This window comes from Cervus elaphus, chromosome 2 (genome assembly GCF_910594005.1).
Source record: "Cervus elaphus chromosome 2, mCerEla1.1, whole genome shotgun sequence".
Classification (NCBI taxonomy): Eukaryota; Metazoa; Chordata; class Mammalia; order Artiodactyla; family Cervidae; genus Cervus; species Cervus elaphus.
This window is the reverse complement of record NC_057816.1, coordinates 24,437,240-24,449,823: the sequence shown is the minus strand read 5'-3', so window position 1 is coordinate 24,449,823 and position 12,584 is coordinate 24,437,240. Positions and strand designations below refer to the sequence as shown.

At 55.4% G+C, this 12,584-nt stretch overlaps 1 protein-coding gene across 2 annotated transcripts in view; it reads left to right on the top strand.

Moving 5' to 3' along the window:
- The window catches only part of PTPN5 (protein tyrosine phosphatase non-receptor type 5), a 57,093-nt gene extending 46,811 nt beyond the window's left edge, over nucleotides 1-10,282 (top strand). For both annotated transcript variants that reach the window (XM_043874884.1, XM_043874887.1), the window contains 7 exons: nucleotides 2,264-2,348; nucleotides 5,171-5,250; nucleotides 5,433-5,570; nucleotides 6,105-6,215; nucleotides 8,328-8,488; nucleotides 8,571-8,684; nucleotides 9,102-10,282. In XM_043874884.1, the coding sequence (XP_043730819.1) occupies nucleotides 2,264-2,348; nucleotides 5,171-5,250; nucleotides 5,433-5,570; nucleotides 6,105-6,215; nucleotides 8,328-8,488; nucleotides 8,571-8,684; nucleotides 9,102-9,195 (783 nt within the window). In that variant the 3' untranslated portion in view covers nucleotides 9,196-10,282. The remainder of the gene's footprint in view (nucleotides 1-2,263; nucleotides 2,349-5,170; nucleotides 5,251-5,432; nucleotides 5,571-6,104; nucleotides 6,216-8,327; nucleotides 8,489-8,570; nucleotides 8,685-9,101) is intronic.
- Nucleotides 10,283-12,584: the final 2,302 nt, after the last annotated feature.

Genomic DNA, 12,584 nt, shown 5'->3' with positions numbered 1-12,584 from the left:
AAGTCATCATCACCTGGGACTGTCCTCCGAAAGCCTTAGAAAGCCTTCTCTTCTTTATTTGGAGACATGGGGTGCTACACTATGCGACAGCAGGGATTAAACCTGAGGCCCAGCAGTGAAAGTACTGAATCCTAACCTCTGGCCTGCCAGACAGTTCCTGAAAGCCTTCTCTTCTGACTCTCCCATTTTCCCACTCTCCTTTTGCCAGGCATCACCAAACAGTCCCTCAGTTCTGTGGCTTCAGCTTAGGATGGTCCTGATCACCTCCCCCTCCAGACTCCTACAGCAGCCTCCAACTGCCTCCTGTTGGACTTTGAGGGGCCTATCAATGACCCCCCTGTTTTACCTGCCTGGGCACTCAACCAGTTAAGAGCTAAGATAGAGAAGATCACAAAACCACCTTTATTTTTGCTGATAAAGGCTAGGTAGTTTTTGTTCTTGTTTGTATTTTGTTTTTCCATTTTAACTGCTCTGAGTCTTTGGTGCAGACCACAGGCTTCTTTCTCTAGTTGTGGCACGCAGACTTAGTTGCCCGGAGGCATGTAGGATCTTAGTTCCCAGAGCTGTGATCGAACCCATGTTCCCTGCACTGGAAGGCAGATTCTTTATCTCTGGACCAGCAGCGAAGTCCCAAGCCTAGGTTTAACATGAGGATTACGTATGTAGCAGTAGTGAGCTTCCTGATACCAACCACCAGAATAAAGCAACTTTCCCACCACCCCAGGCGGTGCTGGCACATTGCCAGCCTCACCCCATGGGGGTGCCCTGTAATTCTTTCTTAGCGGGAGGGTCAGGGGAGGAGGAGAAGGAAGGAAGGGGCTAGTGCCCCAAAGCCAAGTTCCTCAATCAAACACCTCATCTGATAACCTCGCAGCTCCCCTTGCCCCAGGCCACCTGCTCCCTAGCGGAACCAGATGGCTCTCCTCTCTGGGCAGCCCTCCATCACCTCTGACCTACAGCTCCAGAGTCTGCAGCGTGTGGCCCAGCCTGCCTTACCTGAGTTGAGCCAGCCCCAGCCGCCTTTTCCAGACTCAGGCCCCCATCCCTGCAGGACTGTCCACGTCACACTTGGCCCTTGCCCAACCCCCACCCCCATGCCTTCACAGTCATCATCCCTCACCCTGGAGGCCCCTAGGATGCCCTCCTGGGCTACCCAGCCTCAGTGCCGTCCCGTGGCCACACCTCCCCTTGAGGGTGTGTGGCATGTCCTTGTCATCTCCGGTTTCTAGTTCATTGTCAGTTTTGCCCAGAGAGAGAGGAAGTGGGGGTGCTCACACACCCACCCCACGGGCACTTCTGCACCTGCTTTTTATTCTTCTGATTCTCACAACCACCCTAGAAAGTGAGTATCGTGATCCTCATTGTACCAAATGCATTCTTAGTGTGTCCACACTGAACACTGTGATTCATGATGATGAGAGATGATAAGGGTGCTAAAGTGTGTGGACAGAGAGAAGGGGCGCGAAGAGAGGACAGTCACTGAGGAGTCATCCCAAAGGACCTGGGGGGAGGGGTGGCAATGAACCTTAAAGGCTGAGAAGGATTAGGGGTGATGAAGAGGGATGCGACCAGTGCTCCCCACAAGTGGAGTGCCGCGAACTCAGATGTGGAGGCTAGGCGGAGACTGACAAATTAGCTACAGGGAAGAGATGGGCACAGCTGGAGGGTGGGGCTTTTGAGAGCGACTGGTGGTAAAGAAAGGCCAGCTCCTAGGCCTCACATTCCAGGCAGAGAAGTTCAGACTTGGCACTCTTGACGTGCAGAGTGATTGAGAAGTGCAAATACAACTTTTGGAGGCCCAGAAGGAGGCTGCCTCCCTGCTGGAGAATCAGGGAAGGCTTCTTGGAGGAGGTGGCATTTACAGTGGACAGGAGGACATGAGAAGATGAGGATGGGATGGATGTTACTACCGAGCAAGCAGCACGACCCAAGGTCCTGAGGGAGGTACCTACCTGGGGTAGAAACATGAGTCCGCAAAGCCACTCGATGTGGCTGCAGTACAGGGTGCAGAAGAAGGCAGTGATTGGCCAGGTGACTTCTTCTCTGTTCATCAAACATTCACTGAGTGCGGACCATGTGCCAGGCTGGCCCTCCAAAAACAATGGTGGTGATAACATTTATTATGCACTCAGCATGTGCCAGGCAGGACTGCTCTAGATGCTTTTCATGTGCACTCACTCATTTAATAGTCGATGTTTGTTGAATGAATGCATGCATCACGCCAGCCCACAGCTGCCCTCAACCCTGTGTCTTCCTCCTACAGGAAATCCCCATGAATTTTGTGGATCCGAAAGAATATGACATCCCTGGGCTGGTGCGGAAGAACCGATATAAAACCATCCTTCCCAGTGAGTACTCGCTGCCCCTCACCTGGGTGCCCTTAAACCCTGAGGCAGGGTTAAGAGACTAACTCCAGCATGGGCCTCCAGGGTCACCAGGCAAAGGGATGGAAGGTGGGGGTGCCCGATGAAGGGAAACACCCCCTTTAGAGGGCAGAGGGCTCTTGGTTCCTTCATACAGCACTCTCCAGATCTTTGCCCTGGAAAAGCATTGTGCTGGGCTCTGTGGAAACTCAGAGAAAAAGAGGAACAATAACAGGCAGCTCCTAGACAGTGCATGGTGGCTGAAAATTGTGGTCACATCCCTGGTCTCTTCAGAGTGGACAGGTTTTAAAGAGAGGACATTAAGGCTCAGAGAGGTTAAGTGGCTTATCCACTATCACACAGCTAAGACGTACAGAACCAAGTTTGAAACTAGGCCTCTGTAACCTCAAAATTGTGCTCTTTTGTCTACCTGGAGTTCAGTTTGGCTAGATTATGAACCCTCTAACAGGCAGAGCCACCCCACAAGGGAGCGAGCTGCCTGTCAGGTAGGAAGCTCCCCATTGGCTAGGGTATTCAAGCTAGAATGCATGAGTGGTCCCCCTGGAAGGTCTGATAGGGATTTTCCCCCTTTGGGGTAGTTAGACCAGGGAACCCGATATTCCTTGTTTAGCCTGGGATGCCATTTTCAGGTAACTTCCATCAGGCCCCTGTCTGCCTGTCACCCCTGCCAAGTTCTGGCCCAAGGCCCTAGGGCTAGCTTTGGGGGTGACTTATTGAAAGAAAATCCCCACAAACCTACTGCACTCAGTTTATGGAGTAAGGAGGCTTTAAAAAAGCAGTTTTGCCATCAGCTTCTCCAACAACATGTAAGATGTCATGACTTATTTTTAACTTTTAAAATATCGACTTGTGGTTGCTATGGTTACACAGTGTCTAGGTAGTTCCAGTTAAACAAAGCACCATTTAAGGCCAGGATTCAGGGCTGCTCACCTCTTCCCGCCTCTTGCTCCCCCCTCCACCCACCCAGCCCTACCTGGAGGCAGGGCTTCGGGCACCCCACAGTTTCAGGCTTTGCCGGCCACTCAGAATAGCCACTGGGGGAGTATGAGAGCCAGGCCATCACTCCATCTGGTCCCCACTGGATTCCTGAGAGGAATCCAGCCTCCAGCCATACCCTACGCCTGCAGCCCCCGAGCCCAACAGAGAATCTTCTCTGTAGCCAGCAAGAATTGACCCTGTGCCCTCAGAGACTGGGCTGGGGTGGGTGGTAGAGGCCCCTCTCGGATCAAGGACACCCCGAGGCTTGCTTTCTCATTCATTTGGAGGCTACTTCTGGATCCCAATCTGGGTACCATGAGGGGAGGGAGGGGGCCATGCAGGGCTGCCCATTCCTGTCCCCTGGTCACACAGAGCCCCCGTCCGTTCACCCTCGCTCTTCCCCGTACCTGACTCTCCTCCACGCCCCTCACCGCAAGAGCTGCCTCACCCCCACCTTCCCCCCACAAATCCCCTGCCCAAACCTCAGGCACTTGGGCCAGGGCATGAAAGGACTGGAGAGGGGAGGTTTGTGGGTATCCCTTTCCATTTCGTATTCCAAGTTTGGGATCCTCCTTTTGACCTGTTAATTTATAAATTGATTTAATTTATACTTGCAGTGATATCAGTAACAGCACCAACTTGCTCTATAGTGACTGTGTGCCGGCCTAAGTTATGGGTCTGAGGACTCATTATTAACGGCCACTCTTGAACCCTGAAAGGATGAGTGAGGGTGTGACGGAAGGAATGTTCCCAGTTTACAGAGAAGGCACAGTACTCGGTGAATGGCCTGACTGACACCACGAGGACTTGAAGCCAGGCTCACTGGTGGGTGGTGTAAACTCCTGACCGCTTCTGTGCAGCCTCTGAGAGCCGTACGGGGCACACTGCCAGGGCCTTGAGCCCAACCCTCCTTCCACAGGAAAGACCCTGGGGGCCAGAGAAGGGAGGAGATGTGAGCTGGTGACAAAGCTAGACAGAGCCCCAGAACCCCGGCCCCCAGGCCCCACCCCACTACCTCCTGGCTCAGTCCCAGCCTCTGCGAGTTTCCAGAACAGACTAAATCAATACAGGGAGGCTCTAGCGGAACAGAACAAACCCTAGTCTAGGAGACAGAACACGACGTAGTGAGAATCTGCTGCTCTGGGATTTGACAGGTGACTAGATTGGGGTGGGGGTGAACCCTTGTAGACTTGTGTGTCATCTCATCTCAGGCGCAGAAGACTTTACTCCTTTCATTGTGATAGTCTCCCCTGGCATCCTACCCAAATCTTAGCTATAAAGTGCTTTACAGTTGATGTAGCACTTCACATCTGTTTTCTCATGTGTCTTCCCAACAATCCGAGGAACTAGGCATCTTTACCCCCATATTACAGATCGGAAAACTGAGGCTTAAAAAGGCCATGTGTTTACAAACTTACACAGCAGGTTGGGGACAATGTATACTCAAACTCTTGGCCGGCCCTGCTGTCTAGGATGTATCCCGTAGGGAATTTCTTACTGTCTGAGCTGTCTCCTCCCCAGACCATGGAGCACAGAAGGGACAGGGCAGCTTAAGGGATGCAGGCAAGGGTGGCCTGGACCCTACACAGGGAGACAGCCAAGGCCTCCCTGTACCATTCTCTTCAGCCTGGGTCCTCACCTTCCTGAGTGGGCCACAGGAATGGGCAGTGTTTTGCTTCTGGCAAGGGAAGAAGGAACTTCCGGTCCCAGAAGACATGTAGGTGCCCTGACAGGGGCCAGAGAAGGTGGGCCCACACAAGAGGGATTGCACATTCAAATCCCAGCCTCACCTGTCTCCACTACCTCAGACCCTCACAGCAGAGTGTGTCTGACCTCACCAGACCCTGACGACCCTCTGAGTTCCTACATCAACGCCAACTACATTCGGGTATGTAACCCCATCCCAACAGTCTCTCCCTAAAAGGGAGGCCCGAGTCAATGGGGTCCATCCACTAAGCTTGTCCCTAAGTCCGTCCGGTTCCTGCCAGCCCCCCGGGGAAGAGGCTGAGTGGGGGAAATGGGCCCCGGGAGCACAAGCGACCCTCATGGCCTGGACTTGGCTGGTCACAGGGCTACGGTGGGGAAGAGAAGGTGTACATCGCCACTCAGGGACCCATCGTCAGCACGGTCGGCGACTTCTGGCGCATGGTGTGGCAGGAGCACACGCCCATCATCGTCATGATCACCAACATCGAGGAGATGAACGAGGTAGGCCCCGCTGGACCTTACCAGGTGTCTGCTGTTTGGTGCCCTGCACCAAGCATCTTGTTTCTGTGTTAATCCTTACAGCAATCTTGGGAGGTTGGTATGTTCACCTTGCTGCCTTGCCCAGGGAAGGAAATGTGAGGCTCAGAGAGGTTAAATCAGTTACTCAGAGCCACACAAATAGAGGCAGGGCCTGGAGCTGGCCTGTCCACCTCCAGGGTTCAGGATCTTAAACATGCTGTTCTGCTGCTGCCCAGCCTGCCAGGGCTGATGCTGGCTACTTCCATACTCATCACAGCCCATTTAATTGAAGTCCCATGAAGGTCCTTAAAATTGAGTATTACTTCCATTTTCCCAGATGAGGAAACTGAGATTCAGAAAAGGGAAGCAACTTAACAAGTTACGAAGCTGAGATTTGAGCTTTCTAACTGCAAACCTACTGCCCTGCTATCTGTCTCCCCACTGGCCCGGGACAGGCACTGGGGAGGGTGTGGTTGGGGCGCTGGGAGTATCTCAGCCTGATCTGGGCCCCTGCAGAAGTGCACCGAGTATTGGCCGGAGGAGCAGGTGGTATACGATGGCGTGGAGATCACCGTGCGGAAAGTCATCCACACTGAGGATTACCGGCTCCGACTCATTGCCCTCAGGGTGAGGCCTGGGGCAGGGCTGGACTGGGCTGGGAGGAGGGGGCACTCCACAGCCAACAAGGTCCCAGAGGCCGAAACAGCTGAAATTAAGGCATGTGTCACTCCAGGCTTTACTGATGAGCAGGGATGAGGGGAAAAGGGGTGAGTAATCTTGCAGATCAGAGGCAGGACCAAATTCTCAGTGCATTTCATATCGCTAGCGTCCACACTGTCCATCCACACTGTCATTCACAATGTCTTCCAGCTCTGCTTCAAATGTACCCAAGGCCAGGACTGTCTGGAAGAGGGGGCTTCAGCAGCTTCCATATTCTATCTGGAAACATCCCTTCACCTGGGATGCTGGGCTTCCAACCTGTAGTACCGAATCCGTCCACTAGAGGACAGGCGCTTTTTGCTGCATTTGGGTAGCACAGGGAGGTTGTGGTTACAGGAAAAAGAGAAGAGGACATAAAAATAATGAGCAGTACAGAACAGCCCAGAAGAGTGTGGGGAGGTATCCTCCCACCCTGAAGCTTGTGCTTCTTCCAGGCTCAGCATAATAGAGAAGATTGTTCTTTTGGAGGGAAGAAAATCAGTGCATTCTGCTTTTGAGAAATCTTATGACCCCTGCTTGGGGAAAGTGGTACCACTGTAATAATCCCAAGGTCTGGAAGAGGTGACCTAGGTTCCAGGAAGCTGACATCCTATCCAGAAACAGTCAGGGAGGTCTACTGATGCTGGCAGCCACAGGGTCTGAATAGGGTGTCAAGGGCATGGGACTTGTTCCTCTGAGCTACCCCCTCCCACTGGAGAAGGTGAAAGACGGCGTGTCAAGGAGAAGTCAGCCCCTCGAGGGCAGTGCCCAGTAAGCACTTCCAGGATATAGGCTTGCTTGAGGGCATTTCAGAGGTGGAGGACAGAGGCTGTGGTAGCTGTAACAGCCAGGTAGCCCATGGAGCAGCTTCCTTTTTCCACTGAAAGAGAGGCTGGGGCTGCCACATCATCTCAGTGCTGTGGGGCTGGTCAGGGAAGAAGTGGGACCACTGGGCATTTACTTTTGTCCATAACCTTTACAAGCACCTGCCCTGAGCCTGGTTCTGGGTTGGGTACTGGGAAAACACAGAGCTGTCCAAAGCCTGGACTCTCTTCTCAAGGAGCACCTGTAAAATGGTAAGTACTGACCTAGAAATAAGTAAAAGCACAGAAGAAGGGCATGTCGGCAGCTAGGGTGCTCAGGGAGCTTCCTGAAAGTGGTATTGCCGAATGGGGTTCCGAAGGATAAGAGTTGGCCGGGAGTGGGGGTGGGGGGAGACATGTGGAGAGAGCATTCCAGACAAAGGGAAACTAAAAGTAAGGGCACAGAAGATAGAACAGCTCTGTGAATAAATGTACAGGAGATGGGGAAGCAGCGGTTTGATCTGCAAACCATTTGGAATGCAAAAGCATCAAGTACAAGTTCGCAGGAGGAGGACTTGGGCCTGGGGAGGTAGACCCTGTACCATGCGTCTTATTTGCCCGACTGAAGAGTGGGGAGGGTGGGGTTTTAGCTTTAGAGCAACAAGAGCTATCAAAGCGTTCTGAGCAGTAGAACAGCATGGGCTGTAGACAGACCATTGGGACCACTGTGGATCTGGGTGATCGGAGAAGAGGAGGGGAGGGCCCCACACAGTCAAGAGATGAAGAAGAAAGTGGCGGTGGCTGTGGTGGAGAGGATAGCACTGGGACACTGGTTGGGGGGCGGGGGCAAGGGGGCGGGGGCAGGAAAGTATACTGAGGCAAGAGGAAGTGTCTTCCCTGTTGTGGGGGTGACTGGGCTGTCTGTGAAGGGGCAACCAGGAGACAGGAGTGAAATGGAGAAGGGGCTCTTCACCTCTCTCGGAAGATCCTGGATTCACCAGGGCAGAACCCACGTGAAGACCAGTGCTGACGCTGCTCACCAGTCCCTGCTACCCAACTGGCTTCGGACCTCTGACCGGTGCCCCTGGGCTGTACGGTGTAGATGGCAGAGGTCGAGGTCCCGCTCCCTGTGGCCTCCCTCCTGTGTTTCCTTCTTCCCTGCCATCTGCATCTCTGGGCTGGTTTCTGGGCTCAGAGCGTTCACGTGTATCTGGGTGGGCCTCTGTCTCCTGGACAGAGCGGGACGGAAGAGCGAGGCCTGAAGCATTACTGGTTCACGTCCTGGCCCGACCAGAAGACCCCAGACCGCGCGCCCCCACTCCTGCACCTGGTGCGGGAGGTGGAGGAGGCGGCCCAGCAGGAGGGGCCCCGCTGCGCCCCCATCGTGGTGCACTGCAGGTGGGTCCTCCCAGACACCCACTGGGGCGGGGCGGGGCTCCCGGGCGGCCCCGCCCCTCACCCCGGTGCCCTGGGCCCTCAGCGCAGGGATTGGGAGGACCGGCTGCTTCATCGCCACCAGCATCTGCTGCCAGCAGCTGCGGCACGAGGGCGTGGTGGACATCCTGAAGACCACGTGCCAGCTCCGTCAGGACAGGTCAGCTGAGGGTGGGGCTCGTGGGGACCCGGGGCGGGGGAGCAGGGGGCAGCAGAGAGAGACTGACCTGTGCATCGGGAGAAAGTTAGGGGGACACACCCCGCGGGGACCGACCTGTGGATAGATGGGCGGAGAAGCCGGATTCAGGCAGTTGGTGGCTGGGATGCAGAGGGGAGAGGAACAGAGTGGTCAGAGGGGCAGAGGCTGGGTGGAGGGTCATGTCACCTCTGTCCCCGCTGTCTATGCCAGAGCTGGGAGGGCCAGGAACGGCAGGTGGAAGTGGCAGGCTGGCCAGGGCTGACCTCTGTAAGCTGCACAGAGGCCCTGATGTGCCTCCCGGGGGACCGGCGCTCTGTGGGTCTGGGGGCGGCTCCGCAGCCGTTCTTCCGTGACCCGGTCCCGCCATCTGCCGGGCAGGGGCGGGATGATCCAGACGTGCGAGCAGTACCAGTTCGTGCACCACGTCATGAGCCTCTACGAGAAGCAGCTGTCCCGCCAGCCCCCGGAGTGACCACACGCCTCCCCGAGGTCCTCTGGTACCTCCCAGCCTGAGTCGGGGCCCTCCTCGCAGCCACACCCAGGACCCTGCCTCAGGTCCCGGCCTGCTCCCCGTCCCTCCCGCTTCCTCCTCTTCAGTTTGCTCCCCCTCCCCCGCTGCCTCGGCCGGACCCCTGCCCCCCCCAACATAGCTCTTCCTACTGTACATACTGGGGAGTGGGGAGGGTGGGGGAGGGGTGTGCCAGGCCAGGCCTGGGGCCCCAGGGCCTGACCCAAACCGCGTGACCTGGGGCCTCAGTTTTTAACGATGGTTCCACTGCTACTTGATCCAAAACGTTTCCCTGCTGCAACTCCACGTGTCCTGCCGCAGCGTGTTCTATCCATCGTCTCTGCTGTCTGTACCGAACACTGTGTCTCCTCAGCCCGGGAGAGGGGTCGTGAGCTCCAGCCCCCCCAGTGGCCCTGGCACAGGTGCCTGCCTCAGGCCCCCAGCCCCGCTTCTCCCAGTAGACAGGTTGCACTTTGCCCCTAGTTCCTGGAACCAGGATGGGAAGGAAGGAAGGGCCTGAAGACCCCGGAAGTCAGGCACAGTTAAGTCCTGAGGGGTTGGCAGAAAGATCGCAGCTGCGGAGAGGTCTCTGGATGGGGTTGGGGGAGGAGGATCGCATCCAGGGGGATCCCCAGGTATCAGACGCCCTCAGCAGGCAGTGACTAGCCTGTGGGGCAATGGTGAGAAAGGGGACACATAGGGGAGAATGAACCCAGGGGACCTGGGCCATGCTGGGAGACGGGGAGCTCCGAGGGTAGGGTGGGAACTCGGCCCCAGATCCGTGTGAAGCATTTTTCTGTGTCGCTGTGGGAAACCCCTCCCAGAAGTCTCGCCGCGTGTAGCTCTGCGTGTGTCCCGTGTTCATGCGTGTGTTGAGAGCCCGTCAGCAGGGCGTGCATGACTCTTTGGCAACATGTGTTATCTTGGAGCCACGTGTTTTTATTGGTGACTTTAAATATTTATTCCACGGCAGACAGAGACATTTGCTGTCTTTTTATAATTTGCTCATGGTCATTGAATAGAGCAATAAATGGAGCATTTTGAGCAAAACCAGCCTCCTGGGTCTGTGTGATTGCCCCTCCCCTCCACTCCCTGCCTCCTGGGTCTGTGATTGACCCTCCCCTCCACTCCCTGCCTCCCTGTACCCCCATCTTCCTGCCCCTCCTACTACTACAGATCTGCATGGGTGCACACACCACCCCACCCCCCCACCACACACACACACACCCCCAGCCACCCAGGCCCTTGAGATCCCTAGTGCCCCCTTGTGGAGGTTGGGAGGTGGCCTGAATCCAGATTTGAAATTCCTAAGTCCACTCACTGAGCACAATTCTCACACACCAGCGCCCTCCCACCCAGCCAGGAGCTAGGGGCCCTGTGGAGCCACAAGGACAGATGTTGGAGGCTTTCTTGGAAGGAAAAGTGGCTGGCAGGCCACCAGCTTCGACAGAGGGGCCAGAGATGCCAAGGCCAGAGCAGGGGGACCTTCAGACTACACAGGCCCCTCCCTGTTGGCCAGCCCACTTATTTGCCCTGCAGGTCCCAACAGCAGCTGCAGGCCGGCAATTTGCCTTGTAAGGCCTGGGCTGAGAGTAGTCCCGCCCAAGGAACCTGGAGAATCTGCGCCTAGACCAAGATCTTATGCCTTCCAGACACTCCCCCTCTATTCTTACCCCAGCCCCCAGGGATGCAGCAAATGTAGCTCTGTCCTGTCCTTGCTGACAAGTGTGGGTCACCCCAGGGCAAGAGGGAGTCCAGGGCAGGACTGTTGGCCAGCCAGCAGGTCCTTACAAGGTCGCAGAGCCTTGAGTGGGCTGGTCATGGGTCTGGGCTGTAAATTTACTGCAGACAATGAGGAAAGAACAGGGGAGTGGCTTAGACGGAGGTCCCAGAGAAGGGGGCCTGCTCTCCAACTACCCTCCAACAAGAGGATGGGCCCTCCTACCCCTCCGCCCAGATCAGGGGGTTGAGCAGCAAGAGTGGGATGGGGAGGAAGAGCTGACATTTCCCCTTCTCTCCCAGGGGTGGCCCCGTGAGGCCACTCAGGTTGTGCAGGCACCAAGGGCAGAGCACGGCATGAACGGTGCTCCCTGGACTCTTCCCTAGTCACTCACTCTTGGTCTCTGGAAAACACAGACCTGTTGCTTTGGGCACACTATTGGGCACACACACTTCCCTGAGCCCCTCAGCTCAGAGAGGTCCCGCCCAGCAGCGTGAGAGCACAAACCTCTGCACAAAGGAACAGAAAAAGTACCCCGAGACCACCATGCTCGGCCACCTGCCTGCCCAGAGCCCTGCACCTCCTCCAGCCCTGGCCCCAGCTACCCCCCAAAGCAGTGTGCCAGCTGGCTGGGGAAGCTGCGGAGCCTGAGTAAGGGATCGCCCCCAGGGGGCCAGACATTTAAGGAACCAGTGACTCCTGCTGGCCACATTGCTGGGACAAAAGAAGAAGGAGACTGGTCAGTCTACAGCCCAGGCACCAGCTGGGTCTCCAAAGCCGGAGGGTGGGCATAGCCTTCAGGGTTAGAAGGGACTGGTGATGCGAAGGTAAGGCTTCCCTCTTCCCTGAGAAAAGGGGCTCTGCTTTCTGAGCCCAGAGGGGGACAGCAGGAGCTGGAGCTGGGGAGACATCTCCAAACCTGGAGGGCCCAGGTAGAGAGATGTCATCAGATGAAGGGGCGAAGTTTAGCCCCAAACCTTCTGGCCTGGAAGAAGGCTTTGAGGTCCTCGAGAAGGGCACTGGACTGGGAGTCAAGGGGCCAGAATTCTAGTCCAAGTGACCTTGGACAGGTTATTTCTCAGATGTCAGTTTCTCATATACAAAAAATTGGGGTTTAAAAACTGCCACTCTGTGGCGAAGGAAATGGCAACCCATTCCAGTATTCTTGTGGAGAATCCCATGGACAGAGGAGCCTGATGGGCTGTAGTCCATGGGGTCACAAGGAGTTGGACATTTCTGAGCGACTGACAATATCTTGTACCTAAAGATTCCCACATGCCACGACAAAAATTAAAGATACCATGTGGTGCAACTGAGACCCAGCACAGCCAAATAAATAAAATAAATATTAAAACTGCCACTCTGTGAAGTCAGCCAGAAAGATAAAGAACATTACAGCACACTAACACATGTATATGGAATCTAGAAAGATGGTAACGATAACCCTATATGCAAAACAGAAAAAGAGACACAGAAATACAGAACAGACTTTTGAACTCTGTGGGAGAAGGTGAGGGTGGGATGTTTCAAAAGAACAACATGTATACTATCTATGGTGAAACAGATCACCAGCCCAGGTGGGATGCATGAGACAAGTGCTCGGGCCTGGTGCACTGGGAAGACCCAGAGGAGT